Source organism: Ovis canadensis, chromosome 1 (genome assembly GCF_042477335.2).
Source record: "Ovis canadensis isolate MfBH-ARS-UI-01 breed Bighorn chromosome 1, ARS-UI_OviCan_v2, whole genome shotgun sequence".
In the NCBI taxonomy this organism is placed as follows: Eukaryota; Metazoa; Chordata; class Mammalia; order Artiodactyla; family Bovidae; genus Ovis; species Ovis canadensis.
This window is the reverse complement of record NC_091245.1, coordinates 169,000,792-169,026,507: the sequence shown is the minus strand read 5'-3', so window position 1 is coordinate 169,026,507 and position 25,716 is coordinate 169,000,792. Positions and strand designations below refer to the sequence as shown.

General features: G+C 38.5%; 1 protein-coding gene across 7 annotated transcripts in view; it reads left to right on the top strand.

Moving 5' to 3' along the window:
- The window catches only part of IMPG2 (interphotoreceptor matrix proteoglycan 2), a 78,610-nt gene that overhangs the window by 18,057 nt on the left and 34,837 nt on the right, over nucleotides 1-25,716 (top strand). For all 7 annotated transcript variants that reach the window (XM_069551937.1, XM_069551920.1, XM_069551900.1 and 4 more), the window contains exons 5-9: nucleotides 3,349-3,398; nucleotides 4,248-4,330; nucleotides 11,210-11,371; nucleotides 17,197-17,255; nucleotides 19,378-19,398. In XM_069551937.1, coding sequence (XP_069408038.1) covers nucleotides 3,349-3,398; nucleotides 4,248-4,330; nucleotides 11,210-11,371; nucleotides 17,197-17,255; nucleotides 19,378-19,398 — 375 coding nt within the window. The remainder of the gene's footprint in view (nucleotides 1-3,348; nucleotides 3,399-4,247; nucleotides 4,331-11,209; nucleotides 11,372-17,196; nucleotides 17,256-19,377; nucleotides 19,399-25,716) is intronic.

The following is a 25,716-nucleotide window of genomic DNA, read 5'->3' as shown; positions in this document are numbered from 1 at the left end:
AGTAGGTGAGCTGTAGGGCACAGGCTTAGTTGTGGCATGTGTAGTCTTCCTGGACCAGGGATCGAACCTGTGCCTTCTGCATTGGCAGGTGGATTCTTATCCACTGCACCATCAGGGAAGTCCCCTACTATGTTTTTAAACATAGGTTCCATGTGACTGTGGTATTTTTCACACAGTTCCATCTGAATTCCACTGACACGATTAGGCAGTAGCTGTGAGGAAAAAATTATGTGCTGGATAAGCTGAGGAAATGTGACAGTAGATGGTTGTTTGCTGCTGACATTAAGCTAAAGAGCTGACCAACTTCAAATTTGTGGCTTGGCCTAGAAATGAAGCATTTCTGTCTCCAAACTCAACACAGCACTGTATTCTAATTCTGTTGTGTGCGACATTCTAGGGCGTCCCTGTAGGAGACATACCTAATGAGAAAATGTGAAAGGATTCATGTTACTGTCTTTTGAAAGAAGTGCAGGAGGATGAGGGATTAAGTGTTGGGAGTGTTGGACAAGTGTTTTAAATTACTGAGAGTTGCCCACTTAGCATCATTGTGTTAATCTCTCAGTCATATCTGACTCTTTGTGACCCTGTGGACTGTAGGCCACCAGACTCCTCTGTCCATGGGGATTATCCAGGCAAGAATGCAAGAGTGGGTTGCCACAACCTCCTCCAAGGGATCTTCCCAAACCAAGGATCAAACCCAGGTCTTTGGCATTGCAGGTGGATTCTTTACCATTTGAACCACTGTGGAAGCCCTTACCATCGTTAAAATAATGTTATTTTGAGGGAAAAAAAAGTTATTTTGAATTCAGTAAGTGAAATCTAGTTCTATTGAAGTAAGTGAACTTCTCCATTCTGAATGCTTACTTAGTTAGAGAATTAGCTTAAATTTGATTTTGATGTGGGAGACAATTTGACCGATCCCTGGTGAGGTCTGGTTTCTCTGCCATGTCATCTCAACTTCCTATTCTGATTACTGTATTGTGCTTTGTTTTACTTTGACCTCTTTGCTCTTCATACTTGATTGCTCTCCAGCTTTCACTGGGTTTCCCTTCCTCTTTCTGGGTCCTTACACATTTTGACTTTCAGGTCATTTAGTTGATGTAACACCACTATCATTAAGACCAAGGAAACCCATCCTGGTTGCCCTTCTAGGGAATGTGGGTCACATAAAGGCCATGTAGTAGTGTGGAATTAATGTGGGTAAGAGAGAGGTTTCTGGAATCAAATGGGCCTATTTTACAGCACAGTTCCTTCATTGGCTAGTTCTGTGACCTTTTCTTATCACCCAGGTCTTCCTCCACTCATCATTCATCAAAATGACTTATCCAGATGCCATATTCCTTTATATTCTTTTGAATGACAGTTAAGCAAGCAGGTTCCTGCAAGTGTACCAAAAATAACAAGTGGTGATAGGTTTGGTGTATTGGTTTAATATGTTATTCTTTTTAGATAGTATTTTTAAAAACCAGGAAAATCTTTATGGTGAGATTTCTTTTTTTAGCCTATGTTTCTCAAATTTTCTACCAAAGCTTGGGGGTTTAGGGAACATGGCCTTAGCTGATTCCCCCACTCCAGTTCCAGTCATGAAATGTCTTTGAAATGATCATATTGTAACTTAATATTCATTTAAACTTTATATTGTACTCTGTAATACAGCCACATGTGTTTTAATATTAATATATGTTATTAATTTATTTTTAAACTTTATTTTGTATTGGGATCTAGCTGATGAAAAATGTTGTGATAGTTCCAGGTGAACAGCGAAGGGACTGAGCTATACACATACATGGATCCATTCTCCCCTAAACTCCCCTTCCATCCAGGTGGCCACATAGCACTGAGCACAGTTCCATGTGCTATAATAGTAGGTCCTTGTTGGTTATCCATTTTAAATATAGCAGTGTGTACATGTCCAAATTCATATCAGTTTTTGGTTAGCTCTCTATGCTTTTACTTTAAAGTGAAAATTGCTGCTTCAAGATGTGTGCCACATTTATCTGGTGGCTGTGAGCCCATGATCTAGTTTAGAGAAGCAGGACAATTTGAAGGAGTGGTTCTGAAGTGAAGATGGGGCTCACTGAGACAGAAGCGAGTCTAAGAGGGAGACATTTTGACTGTTTAAATCATCTTTGAAAACTGCCTATGGAAAGTTGAAGAGAGTTTTCCATTACTGTAATTTATATATTTGGGGATATGTGGAGATTTGGACTGGTGGAAACACCCTTTCTTTAAGGACTTTGTCAGGTTATCTTCTGATCCCTTCTGATCTTTGCCTGCAGTTGCAGGGTTGAATGGTAAAAGGATAGCCAGGGGACCTGAAACCTGGGAGCAATGTGGCCTATAGCAAATCATGTCTCTAACCTTGGCTTGTTGTATGCTAAAAAGTTTCATGATTCTGTGATCTCTCAAATGAGATGAGATTTGGGCTCATATGTTCCCCGTGACTGCCAGAACTTTTGTGTCTGAACTGCTTGTTGCGTTTGTGTTTGTTACCGTTTTCTGTTAGGTGGTAACCTTCATAGACCATGAGTATTTTGTTCACAGCTGTATGCCAAGTGTGTTCTACACTAAACTGGTTGGTCAATAGTATTTATTTATTCCAAAAGTATCTATTCAGTGCCTATTAAGTGGTAGTTTCTGTTTTAAGATGAAGATACAGTGCAAATATGGCAGATAAGGCCCCTAATCTCATGGAGTTTGGATTAGATTCTTTTTTTTTAGAGTTTACATTCTTGAGGCAGTCTTGTTAAATAGATATATCTGTGATGATGAACATGTTTTTTACTAGACTGTTAGTAAGCCATTAGCCACATATGACTGTTGAACACTGAAATGTGGATAGTGTGGATGAGGTCCTGAATTTTGAATCTTTATTTAATTTTAAATTAAATTACCACATACATCCTCTGACTACCATATTAGGAAATGCCATTCTAGAAGACTAAGGATATGGACATAGATAAAGAAGTAGATAAATAAATTAACAGAACAATTTCACATAGTGAAGAGAACTGAGGAAAAAAATGAAACAGGGTTATGAAATAGTAAGGAAGTACTATGTAGAGTGGTTATCAGTATTATGTATTACGTAGGGTATATTATGTGTGTGTACATATATATATGCATGCTACATAATATGTACTATGTAATATTATGTAGGGTGATTCGAGTTGAGTAGGCATCAAAAAATGTAAAATAAATAAGTTTTTTTTTTAAATTGCTATTTAGTACTTTAGTTTGGGAATCCTTATTTGGAGATCAGGTGAATTCCTTTCTGGAAAACAAACCCCAAAATAAACCGTCACATTTCTGTCATTTTATTAACTCCAGACATTTTTTTTTTGCTAGCTCTGAATTGTCATCTCCAGTTCCTGTTGGTGACATGTCAACACTGGGAGGTATGCTTTTGTACCTTTATTCACTTTTCTTTTAAATTTTATTATTAAATTGCAAGGAAGCACAATTTTCAGCTCATATTTTAAAAATTACCCTTTGTCTCTCCTTCTGTTGTTGAAGAAGTCTCAAGAAAAAGCAATTGTTTTTTCACTTATTTTATGACATTATAGTTGGGTACTTAAGAATCTTTAATTATTAAGTACATAATATAGAATCTGAAAACCTTAAAACAAATGTACAGCCTAAAGAATTGTTTTAAGGCAAACACTTTGTAATCACTGCTTATGTCAAAAGGTAGAACCTTTGTAGCTCCACTATTTTTTGTCATTTGTCTTTTAGAGTTTCCCAGAGTAAGGATTTTTCTAATTGCATTCTGTGGTATACTTTGTTTGTATGTTTCTTTGACCTCTGTATTTCCTGTAAATTAGTAATTGATTTCTTTATTTTTAATTTTTTTTAAAAAAGTTCTTCTATACGAAAAATAGCACAGTGAGGCCCAGCATCAACAATTATAATTTTTGGCTAATTCCAATCTTTAGCCACTTTCCCCCTCTGAGAGTTTTACAAGTTAGTTTTATTAGGTAACTCCTTAAGGATAGAGACTTTGTATCCCTGGAGGCTTGCATAGAGCCTGACATATAGTAGGTATCAGTAAATGCTTGTTGAATGAGTCATATTTATTTCTTGTGCTGAGGAAATTCATGTGTCTTGAGGTTAAAATGCACAGAATTTTGCAGATGAAAAAGCAAATGACTTATATGAATGGCATCAAAATCAGTTTATTGTTTCCTGATAGACATTATGATTTAGTCATGGACTGAATTAATACACGTTTTTGTTTTTGTTTTTAGATGCTGGTCTCAGTGTTCCATATCCAGGGGTGACCTCCTATGAAGGTATCTCAGAGAGCAGCTTGGAGAGGCCAGACGACAGTGTGAGTGATGTTCTGTTTCATTATTTAGTTTCTAACATGGAGAACAGGGATTTAGAGAGATTTATTATTCATTGCCAGACAACACAAAACTTCAGGTGGTTCTCTTCATGGAAATGTAGATTCTAAAACCAGTACATTAAAAAGAATCTGAGATTCCTTGGAGAGCCCAATAAGTCTGCTTTTGGCAAAGAATAGATTTGAATTGTAAATTAAATGACGTGGAGCCTGGGGAGCTGTCATCATGGTAAGCCCACTGTCTTCTGTGGGCTGTGTGCATAATTTATTGTGAGGGGTTTTGCCTATGTACTCTGTCTCTTAATAAATCAGAACTTAGTTTTCTCTTCTTCAGAGGGAAAGGATATAGATTTTATGTAGTTTAGAGAAGTACTGTACTTTTTAAATGCATCATTACTAATAGAAATCTGTCTACTAAGAAGCATTAAGTTGGCTATCACATTCCAAATTTTTTGAAAAGTAAATGCTTCTAGGATGAAACTATTTCATTAGAAATTTTATTAAATGTGCATAAATCACAGATTCCTTAATACAGAGCAAACTTTGATTGAACATATTCACTGCTGCTACTGCTAAGTCACTTCAGTCGTGTCCGACTCCGTGCGACCCCACAGATGGCAGCCTACCAGGCTCCCCCGTCCCTGGGACTTTCCAGGCAAGAACACTGGAGTGGGTTGCCATTTCCTTCTCCAGTGCGTGAAAGTGAAAGGTGAAAGTGAAGTTGCTCAGTTGTGTCCGACTCTTAGTGACCCCGTGGACTGCAGCCTACCAGGCTCCTCCGTCCATAGGATTTTCCAGGCAAGAACACTGGAGTGGGGTGCCGTTGCCCTCTCCGAACATATTCATTAGAAAGGTGCAATTGTTACCTTACACCTTCTCTTACCAACTGTGAAGTCAAGTCCTGCCACCCCACTCTGTCCACCACCTTCCCTGTTACTGAGCAAGGCTGGAGCCAGTTTGGGATCCTTGTATCAATACAATACCTTTAGTATTCAGTAAAACTGTGTCCAAATTAGATGGTACTAGAAAATATTGGCATTTGATAAATATTTGAATAAAAAGTGATACTGTAGTTCTGAACTTGATGCTGAATGTTATGGTGTAGGACTGGAAACTTTTACAGAATGAGATAAAATTCACTGTAATGGGAATGAAGGTATTATGTGTAATCAGTTGGAACATTTCGTAACAGAGAGAGTAATTTGAAGGTAATTTGTAGAACCAGTAGGAAGACAAAACAGTACAAGCATACATGACTAGTTCAGAGTGAAGCCTAATAGACAGTTTTACATTTCAGTTTTTTTCCCTAATACATTTTTCAGATACTATTTTAGAAATTACATACTTTATTCTTGGTTTGTTAGTATTTACCCTGTATGTTATCATGTGTCTTTAATCTAGCAAAGTTTACGTTTTTCAGAATCTTTATCCTTATCCTGAGTCTGCAGGAACATTACCTACCTACCTAGAGTCGCTCAGTCGTGTCCGACTCTGCGACCTGTGGACCGTAGCCCACCGGGCCCCTCTGTCCATGGGATTCTCCAGACAAGAATACTGGAGTGGGTTGCCATTTCCTTCTCCAGGGAATCTTCCCAACCCAGGGATCGAACCCAGGTCCCCCGCGTTGCAGGCAGACGCTTTAACCTCTGAGCCACCAATAATTCAAGTGATTACCTTACTGTTTTACATGTTATTTTCAGTATTTTTGTTCTTTCTTTCTCTCCTTTGCTGCTGCCGCTGCTAAGTTGCTTCAGTCGTGTCCGACTCTGTGCGACCCCATAGACAGCAGCTCACTAGGCTCCTCTGTCCCTGGGATTCTCCAGGCAAGAACACTGGAGTGGGTTGCCATTTCCTTGTCCAATGCATGAAAGTGAAAAGTGAAAGTGAAGTCGCTCAGTCGTGCCCGACTCTTAGCGACCCCATGGACTGCAGCCCACCAGGCTCCTCTGTCCCTGGGATTTTAGTTCTCTCTTTTTAATCTTACAAATTTGACTGACTGCATCATTTTTATTTTATATAGTTAAAAGTTTTTACATTTACCGAAATGTGTGCTGTTTTATTTTCTTAAAATTCTTTTTTACATTTTAGACCTTTCTTTTGGAATAATTTTCCTTCTGAAATATATGCTTCTGGTATTACTTTAGTAAGAATCTCTCACTGGTTCAATCTCAGCTTTTGGTCACCTGAAGATTTCTGTATTATCCCCTTATTATAGAAAGATTCTTATAATCTGTATAAATTTCTAGATAGAAGGTCTTTGGTTTTTTTTTGTTAAGATTTTATTTCACTATCTTTTAACTTTTATTGTTACTATTAAGAACTCAACTAATAATTCAGTTCTTATTCTTTTGTGGGTAATCTATTTTTTTCGCCTACTGTTAAGATACTACTCTCTCTCTATATATATATATTTATGTAATGATGAGACATAATGATTGAATTTCTCAAATTTATAATAGACTAAAAACCTCATGTTAAGATAGTACAATAAATCCAAAGCAAAGTAAATAAGCATAAACACACTCCTATACCCATTTTTATAAAACTATAGACTCCCAAATACTATATGGTGTATTACTATAAGTATACTATAATATGGTATAACTGCAGACATATCTCAGATATTGTGGGTTCGGTTCCAGATGGCCATAATAAAGTGAATATTGCAATAAAGCAAGTCACGTGTGCATTTCGGTTTCCTCATACATATAGAAGTTATGTTTACCTCTCCTGTAGGCTGTTGAGGGTACAGTAGCATTCTGTCCAAAAAATCAGTGTATATCAGTTCAGTTCAGTCACTCAGTTGTGTCCAACTCTTTGTGACCCCATGGACTGTGGCACGCCAGGCTTCCCTGTCCTTCATCTCCCAGAGCTTGCTCAAACTCGTGTCCATTGAGTCAATGATACCATCCAACCATCTCATTCTCTGTCATCCCCTTCTCCTCCTGCCTTCAATCTTTCCCAGCATCAGGTTATTTTCCAGTGAGTCGGCTTTTTGCATCAGGTGGCCAAAGTATTAGAGCTTCAGCCTCAGCATCTGTCCCTCCAATGAATATTCAGGACTGATCTCCTTTAGGATGGACTGATGGGATCTCCTTGCAGTCCAAGGGACTCTCAAGAGTCTTTTCCAACACCACAGTTCAAAAGCATCAATGCTTTGGTACTCAGCCTCCTTTATGGTCCAACTCTCACAGTCCATACAGGACTACTGGAAAAACCATAGCTCTGACTAGACAGACCTTTGTTAGCAGAGTAATGTCTCTGCTTTTTAATACACTGTCTAGATTTGTCATAGCTTTTCTTCCAAGCAGCGTATTTTTCATGGCTGCAAGTCACCATCTGCAGTGATTTTGGAGACCAAGAAAATAAAGTCTCTCACTGTTTCCATTGTTTCCTCATCTATTTGCCATGAAGTGATGGGACTAGAGGCCATGATCATTTTTGTTTTTTGAATGTTGAGTTTTAAGCTAGCTTTTTCTCCTCTTTCACCTGCATTAAGAGGCTCTTAGTTCCTCTTGTTGAGTTTAAGCTCGTGTTTTCTCCTCTTTCACCTGCATTAAGAGGCTCGTTAGTTCCTCTTCACATTCTGCCGTAAGGGTGGTGTCATCTGCATATCTGAGGTTGTTGATATTTCTCCTGGCAATCTTGACTTCAGCTTGTACTTCATCCAGGCTAGCATTTCTCATGATGTACTCTGCATATATATTAAATAAGCAGGGTGACAATATACAGCCTTGACATACTCCTTTCCCAATTTTGAACCAGTCCAGTTCTAACTGTTGCTTCTTGACCTGCATACAAGTTTCTCAGGAGACAGGTAAGGTAGTCTGGTATTCCCATCTCTTTAAGAATTTTCCAGTTTTTTGTGATCCACACAGTCAAAGGCTTTGGTGTAGTCAGTGAAGCAGAAGTTGATGTTTTTCTGGAATTCTCTTGCCTTTTCTATCATCCAACCAGTGTTGGCAATTTGATCTCTGGTTCCTTTGCCTTTCCTAAATCCAGCTTGAACATCTGGAAGTTCTTCGTTCAAGTACTGTTGAGGCCTAGCTTGGAGAGTTTTGAGCATTACGTTGCTAGCATGTGAAATGAGTACAGTTCAGTTCAGTTCAGTCGCTCAGTCGTGTCCAACTCTTTGCGACCCCATGAATCGCAGCACGCCAGGCCTCCCTGTTCATCACCAGCTCCCGGAGTTCACTCAGACTCATGTCCATCGAGTCCATGATGCCATCCAGCTATCTCATCCTCGGTCGTCCCCTTCTCCTCCTGCCCCCAGTCCCTCCCAGCATCAGAGTTTTTTCCAATGAGTCAACTCTTCTCATGAGGTGGCCAAAGTACTGGAGTTTCAGCTTTAGCATCAGTCCTTCCAAAGAAATCCCAGGGCTGATCTCCTTCGGAATGGACTGGTTGGATCTCCTTGCAGTCCAAGGGACTCTCAAGAGTCTTCCCCAACACCACGGTTCAAAAGCATCAATTCTTTCGCACTCAGCCTTCTTCACAGTCCAACTCTCACATCCATACATGACCACAGGAAAAACTATAGCCTTGACTAGATGGACCTTAGTTGGCAAAGTAATGTCTCTGCTTTTGAATATGCTATCTAGGCTGGTCATAACTTTTCTTCCAAGGAGTAAGTGTCTTTTAATTTCATGGCTGCAGTCACCATCTGCAGTGATTCTGGAGCCCAAAAAAATAAAGTCTGACACTGCTTCCACTGTTTCCCTATCTATTTCCCATGAAGTGATGGGACCAGATGCAATTGTACGATATTTTAAACATTCTTTGTCATTGCTCTTCTTTGGGATTGGAATGAAAACTGATCTTTTCCAGTCTTGTGGCCAGTGCTGATTTTTCCAAATTTGCTAACACACTGAGTGCAGCACTTTCACAGCATCATCTTTTAGGATTTGAAATAGCTCTGCTGGAATTCCATCCCCTCCACTAGCTTTGCTTGTAGTGATGCTTCCTAAGGCCCACTTGACTTTGCACTTCAAGTCACTTGCAGTGATGGCGGGCCTTAGGAAGCATCACTACAAGTACAATATAGTAGCATATAATACAGTATTGAGGATACTGCAATTTCGCAAAAATGTATACAGAGAAAATTCTCAGGTGTTGTCCCATATGATTGGGTACATGTCTGACTCCCTCATTTTATACCTTTTGTCTGTTAACCACTCGTTCTTAACTTTCATTTCTTTGTCCCCCTATGTGGCATTCAGAAATGTCTTCCAGTTCACTTATTCTTCCTTCGACTTAGTCTAATCCGTTGCTCAAACTGTCTATATAAGTGTCTTTGATCTGACTTTTCAACATGTATACACCTGGCACTTTATAGCCTATCCCTTCTAGTATTTGAAACTAAAGCCTAGGTCACAAGAGATTGCTAGATACACTGTGTATGCATAGATTACTGAATCACCTCTCTGGATTTTTCTAGCCTCTGTCTTTTGATTTCTGGTTTATTTTCTTGCAAACCAGGTATGCATTAAAATCATTAAAAAATTCAGTCAGCATTTTAGGTGTTGTATTACAGCAAGGTTCCTAAGGATATTTCTTTTATAGTAATACTGAAAATGAAAGTTTTTATTTAAATTTAGTGAGAGAAAATTTAGTATTAAAGAATGCAAAGTCTTGTACAGAATTTCTTAAGGCTTAAGGTTTTTAGTAGTTTCAATATGACTTAGCAGTATGAGGAAAAACTAGTAAAGCAAGAGTACTTTTAGGTTGCATTAACAGAAATTAGAATCTGCTATCAGGAAAGTGATAGTTGTACCATATTTTACTTATCAGACCTCACTTATGTGTATCATACTCTAAGGAAGACATTAAGAGCCCAATAAGTGTTTGGAGAAAAGGAACTAGTGAAAAGTCAGAGAAGATGATAGGTGCCTATCCTTATTTGAAGGTTTCTCTGGGGCCTATAGTTTTTATATGCATCCAGATTTCAGAACTGGGATCAGTGGGAATTTGTAGGGAAATATATTTGAGTTTTATTGGGCTTCTTTGGTAGCTCAGCTGATAAAGAGTCCACCTGCGATGCAGGAGACCCTGGTTCTATTCCTGGGTAGGGAAGATCCACTGGAGAAAGGAGAGGCTATCTACTCCAGTATTCTTGGGCTTCCCTGGTGGCTCAGCTGGTAAAGAATACTCCTGCAATATGGGAGACCTGGGTTCGATCCCTGGGTTGGGAAGATGCCTCGGAGAAGGGAAAGGCTACTCACTCCAGTAGTCTGGCTTGGAGATTTCCATGGACTGTGTAGTCCATGGGGTCACAAAGAGTTGGACATGACTGAGCGACTTTCACTTTTTTTTAATGGCTGTTTTCAGGACTATTTTCAGGCAGTTCTATTAAAGGAAGGTCTGTTTTCCATAGTGGCTGCACTAATTGACATTCCTACCTGTGAATCAAGATTCCCTTTTCTGCACATCCTCTCCAGCATTTTTATTTGTAGACTTCTTGATATATCCATTCTGACAGGTGTGAGGTGATATATCATTGTGGTTTTAATTTGCATTTCTCCAATAATTAGCAATGTGTAACTTCAGCTTTTTCTACTCACTCACAGGTGGTGAACTTTGGTGGTTATCTGTGAAAAATTTTCTCTTTCCCTGAACCAGTGACCATAATCACTGTGTATTCAAAGGAATGAACAAATACACAGTAATTTTAATAATAACCTGTCTTAAAATTTTAATAATAACCTGTCTTAAAAACCAGTTAGTTTCAAAGTCAAATATTATATAAATAGTCGTCACCAGAAGTTGCCTTTGGCACAGTGTCTGGCATATCATAGGTGGTCAGTAGATATTTGTTGACTGAATGAGTGAACATTGACATTTATTGTTCTTTTGCTAAAAATCCAGATTAGCAATGAAATTGAGAATATGATAGAAGAATCCAGAAAAACAGCTGCTGAGCAGGTTGCAGAATTCAGTATCCACCTTTTAGGGGAACAGTACAATGAAGAACTGCAGGACCCCTCTAGCTTTCACCACCAGCGCCTTGTAGAAGACTTTATTTCAGAGGTGGGTGATTTGGGGGATGTGTTTTTATTCTTTTTTGTATACAGGATAGTTTGCTGGAGCTATAAATTTCTCATGTTAACACTGGTTAAAGGTAGGTTTAGGACTTAAGCTTTCCATCTACTTGATTCAGTGAGTAGTGATTTAGCCATTTCTTTAGAAAGCTCTGTGAAAATTTCACCAAAAGATGAACTGTTTCATTGAAACAAAGTTTTGTATCCATTTGCCATATACCAACAAATAAATGCTATTTCCAGCTTTGGCCACACGGCCAAGGAAGAATGTGTTCTGTGGCATGGATTTTACTTGACAATATTTGGAGAAGTGAGCATCTTTGAGATAGTATATGTAGTGTGTTATTTTTCTTGAGGGAACAATAAATTTAATTTCTTTTGATTTTGTATTTGTTATTCTTTTTTAAAGGTGAAAATTTTTGAATAGTTAATGCATAGGTAGTATGAAGCCCCAAGCTCAAAGGACAAAAGGACATCCAGTGAAAAGTAAATTTTCCTCTTATCTCTGTTCCTTGGTTAGAAGTATTTTTAAAAGAGAGTTTCTTTACAGAATTGTGCGTTAGACCATCTCACAACTTTACTTTCTGGAAGAATTCTATCTAGGGACTTGAAGTTGAGAATTTTTTCAAGATACCGAGGGCCCATCTCCTCTCTCTTTGTCAAGTGAGAGGGTACATTAGTCCTCCTGTTTATTTCTTTTCCATCCCTCTTGATGGAGTTCTCTGTGGCCAAGTTTTTTGATTCCATTACCTTGGACTAATTTCCTTCTCTAGACATTGTGTCTAGATGAGAAAGAAAAATATGCATCTCTCAGCCAAGCAGCATCATTGCAGCCATCAGACACAGGGAGTGTGGGCTAAACAATTAATTTTCCTAGCTGTGTGGCCAATTTGTGAGGCTATATGGTATGTGGAAGAAATGTCAGCCAGGCCAATGGCCATTTGGCATCAGACAGTGTCTTGGATCAGCTCTTTGGTTCTCTCTGTTCTTGGATTAAGGAGCCTTTAATAAACCTCCATGTTTGGATAAACAGTTGTGCTAAATGACTACATATTTAGAGAAGGTCTAATAAACACTCTGAAAAACATTTCCATCAGGGACTTTATGAAGTAGGTAGCTATTGGCTCAAGGTGCTTTAAAGGTGATGAAGGATCAGTACCTTCTCTGACCTATTTCTACATACGGGTCCTTTTACATGGAATGAAATGTCTACCGATAGCCACTTCCCTGTGTGGAGCTGCAGAGTCAGGGTCGTGTCTCTGAAAAGTCCTGTCTTCACATATACTGCAAACTGAAGGAGACCGTCATGGGAATTGTTCTTTCAGTATTATTTTTTCGGGTAATGCTGGAAGATACACAGGGAAAAAGAAAGCCTGCTTGGGAGGATTGAGATTCAGGAGCTGTTACATTTTTTTTTTTTAATGAGCTGAGGAAGATAAACTTGGGGTGCCATGAAGGGTGACATCAGAGAGGGAAAGGTCGTTGTGATAGGCTTTGGAGTGTGGACACCTGATGGCAGCCACAGAATCAACACAGTGTCCTCACATAGTGCTTTGTGTTTTGCAAGCTGCTGTGTGTTGGTTTGCTAACAGCAGCCAGGTGGATAATCAGCTCCATTTTATAGATGAAACCCATCAGGGTGAGTAACTTGTTCATGGTCATTTCAGCTTCTAGGAGTGGAAGGGAAAATCAGGTCTCCTCCTTCCTTTGAAACTGTTCTTTCCTTTATATCATACTGAGTCCCCTTCAATTATTTTTTATAATTTTATTTATTATTTATTTTTGGCTGTGTTGGGTCTTCGTTGCTACGCAGACCAGGTGAGCGGGTGCTTCTCTCTAATTGTGGTGTGTGGGCCTCTCACTGTAGCGGCTTCTCTTGCTGCAGAGCCTGGGCGCTAGAGTCTGCGGGCTTCAGCTGTTGCAGCCTGCGGGCTCAGTAGTTGCGGCTTCTGGGCTTCAGAAGGCAGGCTCAGTGGTGGTGGTGTATGGGCTCCCTGCTCCATGGCATGTGAGATCTTCCCAGATCAGGGATCGAATCCATGTCTCCTTTATTGGCAGGTGGATTCTTTACCACTGAGCCACTAGGGAAGCCCCGAGTCCTCTTCATTTTAATTCAGGTGAGAAGCTCTGGTGAGCCTCACAGTTCTCCCAGTCCTGGTCCCAGTTATAAAATCATATTTATCAAAGGAAAGAGGATGAGGCATGTGATTCAGTGAGAAGAGTATGAGCTTCAGTGTTAGAAAGACTGATTGAATGAATTCTGATTCAGACACCAAATGGATGATCCTGGGCAAATTAGTTGATATCTCAGTCTCAGTTTCCTCAGTTGCATAATGGGGAAACTACCTATCTCTTGCGATTGTTGCAAGGATTAGAAGTAATATTTCAAAGCACCAGGCACATAGCAGTCACTCAGTAAATTGTACCTGTTATTAATCTTGTGACTAATAAAGTGGAATGACTTCTTACAACTGGGCACCTATGTAGTAGCTAACTGGGTGTGATGAATTAGAAAACGTGTTTAAAGTCAAACAGTGGCAAGGCTCCAGATGAGATGGGTTTGTTGTTGTTTAGTCACTAAGTTATGTCCGACCCAAGTTCCTCTGCCTTTCTCTATCTCCCAGTTTGCTCAAATTCATGTCCATTGAGTCCCTGATGCCATCACACATCTCATCCGCTACCACCCTCTACTCCTTTTGCCTTCAATCTTTCTTAGCATCAGAGTCTTTTCTAGTGAGTCAGCTCTTTGCATCAGGTGGCCAGAGTATTAGAGATTCAGCTTCAGCATCAGTCCTTCCAATGAATAGTCAGGACTGATTTCCTTTAGGATTGACTAGTTTGATCTCCTTGCAGCCCAGGGAACTCTTAAGAGTCCTATTCAGCACCACAATTTGAAAGCATCAGTTCTTTGGTTCTCAGCCTTCTTTGTGGTCCAGTTCTCACATCTGTTCATGACTACTGGAAAAACCATAGCTTTGAGTATACAGACCTTATTGGCAAAGTGGTATCTCCGCTTTTTAATATGCTGTCTAGGTTTCTCATAGTTTTCCTTCCAAGGCGCAAGATGGGTTTAGTATTAATAACAACATGCAATAACACTGCATTTTGCAGCTAATGAAGTACTTTTAGCTATGCTCATCTTAATCTTAAGAAGTGATATGCTTAGTGGGCATTGAAGCATTAAGTACTATGAAAGAAGACTTGTGCCTGGCCACTCTGCAGTGTAAAATAGCCGAGACTAACCCTCAGTCTTTGCATTCTTAGTCCTGTGGATTTTATCCCCACCTCCACCCTCCGAGAATTAGCACTTCTCTGTTTTCTCTCAGAATAAAACAAGGTGAATTATTATAGCCAAAAAGTGTCATGGGTTTGGATTCTTTATCTACAAGGCAGAAGGATTTTTGGTGACTCAAGATTTTTTTAAAAATCTCATTCTGATTTTATGAGAACTTTTTTTTTTTTTTTTGCTCTTTATTATTTATTTATTTTATTATTTTTATTTATTTATTTATTTATTTTTACTTTACAGTACTGTATTGATTTTGCCATACATTGACATGAATCTGCCACAGGTGTACATGAGTTCCCAATAAAAGCAGATGCCCAGAGATAGCTCCAGTTCAGTTCAGTTCAGTCGCTCAGTCGTGTCCGACTCTTTGTGACCCCATGGATTGCAGCACGCCAGGCTTCCCTGTCCATCACCAACTCCCGCAGCTCACTCAAACTCATGTCCATTGAGTGGGTGATGCTATCCAACCATCTCATCCTCTGTCATCCCCTTTTCCTCCCACCTTCAATCTTTCCCAGCATCAGGTTATTTTCTAGTGAGTCTGTTCTTCACTTCAGGTGGCCAAAGTATTGGAGTTTCAGCTTCCAACGAATATTTAGAACTGATTTCCTTTAGGATGGACTGGTTGGATCTCCTTGCTGTCCAAGGGACTCTCAAGAGGCTTCTCCAACACCACAGTTCAAAAACATCAATTCTTCTGGGCTCAGCTTTCTTTATAGTCCAACTCTCACACCCATACATGACTACTGGAAAAACCATAGCTTTGACTAGACGGGTCTTTGTTGGCAAAGTAATGTCTCTGCCTTTTAACATGCTGTCTAGGTTGGTCATAACTTTCCTTCCAAGAGGCAAGTGTCTTTGAATTTCATGGCTGATTTTGGAGCCCAAGAAAGTAAAGTCCATCACTGTTTCCGTTGTTTCCCCATCTATTTGCCATGAAGTGATGGGACCAGATGCCATGATCTTCGTTTTCTGAATGTTGAGTTTTAAACCAGCTTTTTCACTCTTCTCTTTCACTTTCATCAAGAGGCTCTTTAGTTCCTCCTTGCTTTCTGCCATTAGGGTGCTGTCATCTGCGTATCTGAGGTTATTGATATTTCTCCCGGCAATCTTGATTCCAACTTGTGCTTCTTCCAGCCCAGCGTTTCTCATGATGTAGCATGCATATAAGTTAAATAAGCAGGGTGACAATATACAGTCTTGACATACTCCTTTTCCTGTTTGGAACCAGTCTGTTGTTCCATGTCCAGTTCTGTTGCTTCCTGGCCTGCATACAGATTTCTCAGAAGGCAGGTCAGGTGGTCTGGTATTCCCACCTCTTTAAGAATTTTCCAATTTGTTGTGATCTACATAACATAGTCAATAAAGCAAAAGTAAATGTTTTTCTGGAATGCTCTTGCTTTTTCGATGATCCAGTGGATGTTGGCAATTTGATCTCTGGTTCCTCTGCCTTTTCTAAATCCAGCTTGAGCATTTGGAAGTTCACAGTTCACGTACTGTTGAAGCCTGGCTTGGAGAATTTTGAGCATTACTTTGCTAGCATGTGAGATGAGTGCAATTGTGCAGTAGTTTGAGCATTCTTTAGTATTGTCTTTCTTTGGGACTGGAATGAAAGCTGACCTTTTCCAGTCATGTTGTCATTGCTGAGTTTTCCAAATTTGCTGGCAAATAAGCCCAAAGTCTACTAATAACTTCTCTTGTTCTGGTGTTGGCCCCATAGTGACTTAACCTGATAAGATTGTCACCTTCTGAAATGTTGTGGGTAAAATGTTCAATTTTGTTAAATGTGTATTTGTATAAAACTTCATATTTTTTTGGTATTTAGTCCAACCTATCACTTCCCCCTGCTTTAGTCACTAAGCTCATACTGGTTTATGTAGCCTGATTTTAGAAACTTGGTGATAAAACTGGTTTCTGCAGTTGTGATGCTCATAAATTGATATTTTCACCAGTCACTTCTTTATAACCTCCTCCGTGACCACCAGTCAACAAAGCCTAAGCCCAGGTGTGCAGATTTCTTACTTATGTTGGCTGTGTTCACAGTCCTTTGTGTCATAGGAACAGGAAACAGATGCCACCAGACATTTTGCACTTACAGGAAATGAACGCCCAACTGTGTGTCAGTGTGTGTGCTGTGGCCAGATTTCTAATCCATACAATCACATTTTAAAATGTTATTACAGTTTCTTTTGAAACTAGTCCTTTTTTTTTTCACATTTCATCACATAAGGGGAAAAATAGTGTTTTGCCAATAAAAGTATGTTTTTTATAATTTGGAAAAAATATTAAAGTAAATCAAAACGTTAAAAAACAAAATTAAAAAAATGTGGCAGGGTTGTGGTAAAAACTATTTCCTAACACTATAACAATTAGAAATTTCTTAGCTTTCTAATCCATGCATATCCATGTATGTGTACAAGCTTCTAATACTTATAAACAGTGCACTTTATATTCTACTCTTAAAAACATTTTTGTGTGTGATTTTTTACATTTCTACATAGTTACAAATTTTTTATTTTTGACAGGTGGAAAATGCATTTACTGGGTTACCAGGCTACAAGGACATTCGTGTACTTGACTTTAGGTAAATAGACTTTTAAAATGCATAGGTTTTGTAGCAGTCTATATTTCAAATGGATTATCCTTTTGTGTTTATTGCATATACTGTTAACAACAGTGATTAAAAAATGACCTGAATTCTTTAATTTGGTGTTCTTTTGTTAAAGTCTGATTCCTAGTGCTGGTTTTTCAGATGAGGAAACCGAGTTAAAGAAAGGCAAAATAATACATTCAAGGAGATATGCTAGATCTGTAGTTGGGCCAGGGTAAGAACTTAGGAATTCATGTCTCCAACTTGCTGCTGAGAAGTTATGTGGTTTTTTTTTTTTTGGCACTGAGGGGAGTCTGGAGTAAGGTTAGATGTGATCTAGTGTGCTCCTAAAGGCTCATCAGTGCTCCAGTGAGGTCCCTTTGACGTCTTGATGTGTAGTCATTCTGGAGGGGATGTGTTTATCAGCATAGCAGTTCTGGGTAAAGTGGACACCTCTTTTTAGGACTTTGCTTCCCTGTCTAAGAATCATACTTGTGCAGCATCATACTTGGGCACATTTTATTGAGTGAATACTTTGTACTGGCCACTTTACATTCCTGAGTTCCCATAATCTTCAACCCTTTTAGCAAAAATATTGTTATTAATACTTATTTTGAAGAAAAACAAATAGGTTTAGAAGGATTAAGTATTAGCCCAAGGTCAGAGAGCAGAAGAGGGATTTTGAAACAAAGTGGCTATCTTTATATCTCTGGCTATTAACCTCCAGTGCTAGACTGAGTCCTCTGAAGCTTTGGAGCATGTGGATGGTGACTGTGGCCCAGCTATTAGATGCAGGGGAGCACGGGCTTAATTGACAGTGTCTTACTTCTTAACTTTGGTATAGTATTGTCACAGCTTCTGAGTTTTCCAGAAATAACAGCAAGCACTTACATAGCATTTATAGTGTGCCAGTCTTTCTATCCATATTAACTCATTTAATCCCAACAGCCATACTGTGAGATAGTTACTATTATCCTCGTTTTTTTTTTTTTTTTTTTTCTGGTAAGGAAACCAGAGCACCGGAAATGTATATACTTTATCTAGGAACTCAGCTAGTTATTGATGCAGGGGCAAGGGCAAGCATGGTAAATTGACCCTCCATCTCCTCTCATACCATGACCTGTCTCCCCAGTTCAGCCATAGCACTTTGCAGGAATACTGTCTCCAGTTGTGACTAACGCTTACATGAGAAACTGAGGCTTTTGAAGTCCTCTCTCATTTGACAGCATATGAAAGACAACATGACCTTTGGGATCAACTTGCGTAGGTTTAAATCCTGCCTTTGGCCCTTCTGCTTGGATGGTTTTGGGTAAATTAACAAGCTTTAACTTCTCATTTATATAAAAAAAGGTAATATATACAATTTATATGAATTGTACTTTATTTAAAAATACTTTTGAAATACTTTGGGTAAATTATTTAGTGTTTTTATTCCTCAGTTTCTTTACCTGTAAATGGGGATATTCATGGTCCTTAATGAGTTTTCATGAAGATTGAAAGAATTAATTTTTGTAAAATGCATAGCGTAGTTCTTGACATTTGGAAAGTCCTTTTAAGTGTCTGATACAGAAAATCAATAAATAAATATTAAAGACTATGCAATATCCTGGAGGTTAGTCAATTTGGACCTTTCCCAACTCCTTGGAATCTTTCTATACGTTATCTGATTTTCTTTACATTAATTTTAATACCACTTAACATTGGTATTGTATACATAACACATAACTTTTTTTTTTGTTTGTTTTTAACACATAACATTTAACATTGTATCCCTCCAAAAATGTTAACCAATTTTGTTAATGCCAAAAGCTGGAGTTCTCTGCTCATTTACTGAAAAAAGTTTATTTATAAAGTGATAACCAAGTATTAATTGTTTAAAAGTATTTTTAAGAAGCTTAAAGACAGTAAAGGCTATAGATTTTAAAATAGAATACTTTCTCCACCTTTGCTTTCTTCCTTCATTGTACAGTTATTTGTCATTATCTAGTACTATACAAGCATTTTCATTTGAAGAAACATTTCAGAGGAAATACATTAAGAGCTTGTACTTTGATTAATTATATGACAGTTATAACTTGCTTAAACTCTGCTTAATACTTTCCATTTTTATTTCCAGGTCCCCTAAGGAAAATGACAGGTAGAGTACCTTTTGACACTTTCTGTACTGTTGACTTAATTAGGAGGTAGTTTAGAAAGCATGGTAGCCCTAGGTCCAAGGGAACATGGCTCAGTTCTTTTATTACTTCCAGTATCACTGTCCAACTTCTTATAGATCATTTGGCAAATGTTATTTGTTAAGAGCCATATATTAAATATTTTATACTTTTTCACACTACATAAGTTCTGTCATATCTAAGCAATACATTGAAAATGAAACAATAAAACTTATTTATGGATCCTGAAATATCATTGTCATATGGTGTTCACATGTCACAAAATGTTGTTATTTTGAGTTTTTTTAACCATTTAAAAATATAAAAATCCATTAATTCATGGACAGTGGGCTAGAGTTAGCTCATACGCTGTAGTTTACAGACTTCAATCAGACTGCTGACTAACAAATACTTGTATTTTTTAATCTGTTAATTTTTATTTTTTTGAGGTTTAGTTGATTTATAATACTATATATGTTTCTGGTATACTACATAGTGATTCATAATTTTTAATGGTTACACTTACACTGCATTTTTAGTTATTATAAAATATTGCCTATATTCCCTGTGCTGTATAATTAGCCTTTGTCAAATGCTAAGTTATGCTTAATTTAAAATTAGTATAAAAATTGGCATTCATAAAGCACTTTCAAGTATACTGTTGTCATTGAGTAGAATAACCAAATGTCATTTTAAGTGGTAAATGAAAAAGAAGAAAGCTGATTTCTATCACAGTTCATTTGTGAAAACAGCTGCTCTCTGAAGTTTCTTAGAAGCACAGTCTTAAAAGCATAGTCAGTCCCCTTTGTGAAAGTTGCTTGTCTTTTTGTCTTTGAATTCAAGTTTGTTTAAAATTTACTTTCTCTTAAAGATAAATAATCATAATATAGAATATATGAAGCAAATTCATAGGCTGAGCATAGGGATGTTTAGAGATAAAATAACATTTCTTCATTTAATTTTTTAAAAAATTTTATTTTTTTCATTGAAGTAGAGTTAATTTACAGTATTAGCTTCAGATGTGGAACATAGTGATTCAGTGTTTTATAGATTTTATTCCATTTGAACATATTATGAAATATTAGCTATATTCTCTGTGCTGTACAGTATATCCTTGTAGCATATTTTATACATAGTCATTTGTATCTCTTAATCCTCTACTCCTATCTTGCCTCTCCCCCCTTTCCTCTTCCTGCCAGTAACCAGTAGTTTCTTCTATATATCTGTGAGTCTGTTTCTGTTTTGTTCATTTGTTTATTTGATTTTTTAGATTCCACATATAAGTGATAACATAGAGTATTTATCTTTCTTTGTCTGATTTATTTCACTCAGTGTAATACCTCCAGGTCAATCCATGTCATTTTGCCTTCATTTATATAAGATCAGGGGCTTCCCTGGTATCTCAGTCAGTAAAGAATCTGCCTGCAATGCAGGAGACAGATTCGATCCCTGGGTCAAGAAGATTCCTTGGAGAAGAAAATGGTAATCCACTCCAGTATTCTTGCCTGGGAAATCCAATGGACAAAGGAGCCTGGTGGGCTACAATCCACATGGTTGCAAAGAGCTGGACACAACTTAGTGACTAAACCACCACCATATATAAGATATAAATATAATATCTTATATTTGCAAAGGGCTTTCTGACTTCCTCATTTTCGTTTATATGATATTAGAGTATTTACTAAGTATTTACTAAGTATTTACTAAGTATCCTAAAAGATGATGCTGTGAAAGTGCTGCACTCAATATGCCAACAAATTTGGAAAACTCAACAGTGGCCAAAGGACTGGAAAAGGTCAGTTTTCATTCCAGTCCCAAAGAAAGGCAAAGCCAAAGAATGCTCAAACTACCACACAATTGCACACATCTCACATGCTAGCAAAGTAATGCTCAAAATTCTCCAAGCCAAGCTTCAACAGTACATGAACTGTGAACTTCCAGATGCTCAAGCTGGATTTAGAAAAGGCAGAGGAACCAGAGATCAAATTGCCAACATCCGCTGGATCATTGAAAAAGCAAGAGAGTTCCAGAAAAACATCTGCTTTATTGACTATGCCAAAGCCTTTGATTGTGTGGATCACAACAAACTTTGGAAAATTCTTCAATAGACGAATACCAGACCACCTGACCTGTCTCTTGAGAAATCTGTATGCAGGTCAAGAAGCAACAGAACCAGACGTGGAACAACAGAATGGTTCCACATCAGGAAAGGAGCACATCAAGGCTGTATATTGTCACCCTGCTTATTTAGCTTATATGTAGAGTACATCATGAGAAACACTGGGCTGGATGAAGCACAAGCTGGAATCTAGATTGCTGGGAGAAATATCAATAACCTCAGATACGCAGATGACAGCACCCTTAAGGCAGAAAGCGAAGAAGAACTAAAGAGCCTCTTGATGAAAGTGAAAGAGAAGAGTGAAAAAAATTGGCTTAAAGCTCAACATTCAGAAAATGAAGATCATGGCATCTGGTTCCATCACTTCACGGCAAATAGAAGGGGAAACAATGACAGTCTTTATTTTTTGGGGCTCCAAAATCACTGCAGATGGTGACTGCAGCCATGAAATTCAAAGACGCTTGCTTCTTGAAAGAAAAATTATGACCAACCTAGACAGCATATTAAAAAACAGAGACATTACTTTGCCAACAAAAGTCTAGTCAAAGCTATGGTTTTTCTGGTAGTCATGTATAGATGTGAGAGTTGGACTATAAAGAAAGTTGAGCGCTGAAGAATTGATGCTTTTGAACTGTGGTGTTGGAGAAGACTCTTGAGAGTCCCTTGGACAGCAAGGAGATCCAACCAGTCCATCCTGAAGGAAATCAGTCCTCAGTGTTCATTGGAAGGGCTGATGTTGAAGCTGAAACTCCAATACTTTGGCCACTTGATGCAAAGAACTGACTCATTTGGAAAGACCCTGATGCTGGGAAAGATTGAAGGTGGGAGGAGAAGGTGACAACAGAGGATGAGATGGTTGAATGGCATCACTAACTCAGTGGACCTGAGTTGGAGTAAACTCTGGGAGTTGGTGATGGACAGAGAGGCCTGACGTGCTGCATGCAGTCCATGGGTTTGCAAAGAGTCGGACACGACTGAGCGACTGTACTGAACTGAACTGGGAAGACCAGGCTGTTAAAACATAACTGAATTCTGATGTGAACCCTCTGGTCAAAGAATGGTGTTCAGTTGTTGAGTGCTGAGTTTTCTATGGGGACACAGAGAACAATTCAATATGAAGCCATTCGATTTTATGATAGAATTGTTAACCTAAGTACAGTTTCCAAAACTTCAATATTGTCGGATATGAACCAGTTGATGGGGTTTATTCATAACTTTTTGGTATACTTTTATTTTGAGCTGTGTATGAGAGAATGTGTAGCATATGAGTGAATGTGTAGCGCAGAAATAGTCTACATAATATATATATAACCTGTCTCTCTACATAAGTATTTATATACACATGAGGTTTTCTGTTTGCTTTGTACGTCTTTCAAGTTGCACATGTTATTTTAAGTTAGTAAGACCCACTTGAAGTGAATCAACAAAAATCTGCCTGGTGTCCACACTTCAGAAATTCAACTCCAGGCCTTGTATGCACTTTCTTCCTAATAGAAGTGTGAGAGAAGAAGAAATATCTGAGTTTCTTGAAATACCTCTGGTTTGATTGATCGTCATGTAATCATGTAATACTATTTTTTCTATTTAACACTTGCACACGTCAGACAGCCAATGAGGACATTTGAAGTGAGGAATAAATTTCCCCTCCACATGATTGATGTTTTTGGAAACAGCAGTCAGAGAGACTCTCCTCTATATAGCAGTTGTTTCAGTGTAGTTCAGAAGGTGAAAGGTGATGCTGTAGTGATGGTTGATTAATTTGGTGTTGCTGAGTGCAGAAAGGCAGCACAGCTTTCTTCAATCAAGTAATGTTTTGTCCCTAGTGTGCCTCCTGCATCTTATGTACTTCCTTGTTATTTTGGCTTATTTTTATTCTGCTCTTCATCCTGAGATATCTCTGTATCGCATTTACCATGCCAAAACTAAGTCTGTTCTGGGTCACACTGAAGTTCTCAAATCTGAGAATAGATGATTTTCTGATTCCTCAAGCGTTTCTTTGATTTCTCTTTCTAGGATAGAAACTTGATAGTGAATTGAAGTATCTCTGTGAGACATTTTATGTTCTTTAATGAATATATCTTTACCAGACAAGGTAGATGATATTAGAGGTGTTATTTTTAGATGTCCAAGGAAAACACTGGGAGAAAAATTATATTTTGCCAGTAAAGAGTAAAGCCACTAATTTAACCCAGACTGCCTGATTTGCACAGATTTCTTGATCCAGAAACGTTTCTCTGGATCTTCTCCCTATGATGTTTAAAAGTCATGCAAATCACATGATGGGCTCTCCTTGTCTGATTTTTCTGCTGAGTCCAGAAAACAACTGGAGTGCTAACTGACATAGCCATTTCCTCTCCTCCATTTTTTCCCTCTGATCCCTGGTTCTTGTATTTGAATCATGTTAACATGTTTCTAGGTTGGGCATAGATCCCAAGGAGAAGCTCGCCTTTCTGGAGATGCAGGCATGTGCCATCCCACAGAGCTTGGAAAGAGCATGCAGTTCTCACAGAGTTATGTTCTGCCTGTGAAGCAGTGTCCCTAAAATGATTACTCAGAAGACAGAAATGTATGAGGTTAATATACATGCTCTTTAGGGTGAAAAATGTGTGTGCTCAGTTTCCTCTGACTCTTTGCAACCCCATGGACTGTAGCCCGCCAGGCTCCTCTGTCCATGAAAATTTCCAGGCAAGAATACTGGAGTGGGTTGCCATTTCCTACTCCAGTGGCTTTTTTGAGCCTGGGATCAAACTTACATCTCCTGCATCGGCAGGCAGCTTCTTTACCACTGCTCCACCTGCATATTTAGAGACTGAACACCCTTCCAATTAAGTCAAGAAAATCACATGCTGTCATATAAGTGTCACAAAGTCAATGGTTCTATCTGCCTACATTAGTGAATAAAACTAACCATTTGTTTTTTCATTATTTTCAAAAATATTTATTGAACTACTAGGAGCCAGGCATTGTGAGGGATGTTTAAGACATACGTGGTGTGGTGAGTTCTGACCAGTAGGTGTCCCTCTTACTGTTCAATTTCACATTGTGGCCATCTTTTTTTTTTTTTTTTTTCTGACCATATTTTACTGAATTTATTTCTTTACAAAAGGAGATCAGGAGTTACTCATGAATCAACATGTTCTGACATGATAAATTAAGGGATTGAGGGAATTTATAGATGACAAGCAGATGTCTCATCCCTCAGCAAGGCATCCAAGTGTTAAGATGCTCAGTTACCACTGTAAGGTTCCCTAAACCACACCATTGGAAGTGACAGCTTATCAGATTGGGGAGGAAAACCTTATTGATGATACTCAGAGTGGGACAGGAACATTGTGCCTCACTGCTTCTGTGGTAGGCAAGGGGTAACACCTTCATGGCACCCCCTGTAGACCCAGGGCAAGTCCAGAACTGCCTGCGTTCCCAGGAAGAAGAGGTCTCCTAAGACCAATTTATGCTTACCAAACTACAAAATACAGTGCATTCTCTAGCATGCTGATCGATCTATTTAAAGCAAGAAAGGTATCTGCCAGCTGACTAATTATTGCATTGGCTTAGCTCATGCATTCTTTCCCCATAGGGCAATCTGCAGGGAATTATGATCGAAAGTTCTTTTGCCAGCTTGATATCAGAGAAGGGAAGTTGGGTGATCCTAATGGCCAGTATCAAAGTCATGCTGGCCTATTGTACCTATCTCCAATCTAAGGTTCTGTGTTACAAGGAAGCTACAATGCACTGTCGCAGGCTTTTCACTCATAGTAAGATAAATTAGTTAAGTAGCCCTTTTTCTAGACTCCGTGAGACCCCTCTCGTTTTCCTGACATTTTTATTATTCTAAAGATACGTGAATACTTTAATTAAGGCTGGAATTTTCTCTCTATAGTCAGGCAAGTATAGATTTCTGTTACTTTAATAGACATTGAATTGCAGGTACCAAGTCAGACATTGGAGATAGAACTCAAGGACAGACTGCAAGACAGACATTCACTAGAAACAAAATCTTTTTACAAAACAGCACAGTCTATAATCAAGGAATATATAAGTGAATCAGAAGAGGAAATGCTTAATTTATTTGAGTGCTTTGTTTTGGGCATCATTTTGCTCCTATAGAATGTCTGAAGGTGGCAGATTATTTCCGAGCACATCTGCCTTCAGTGGTTCATCTTTGAGAGGGTGGAGGATCTGT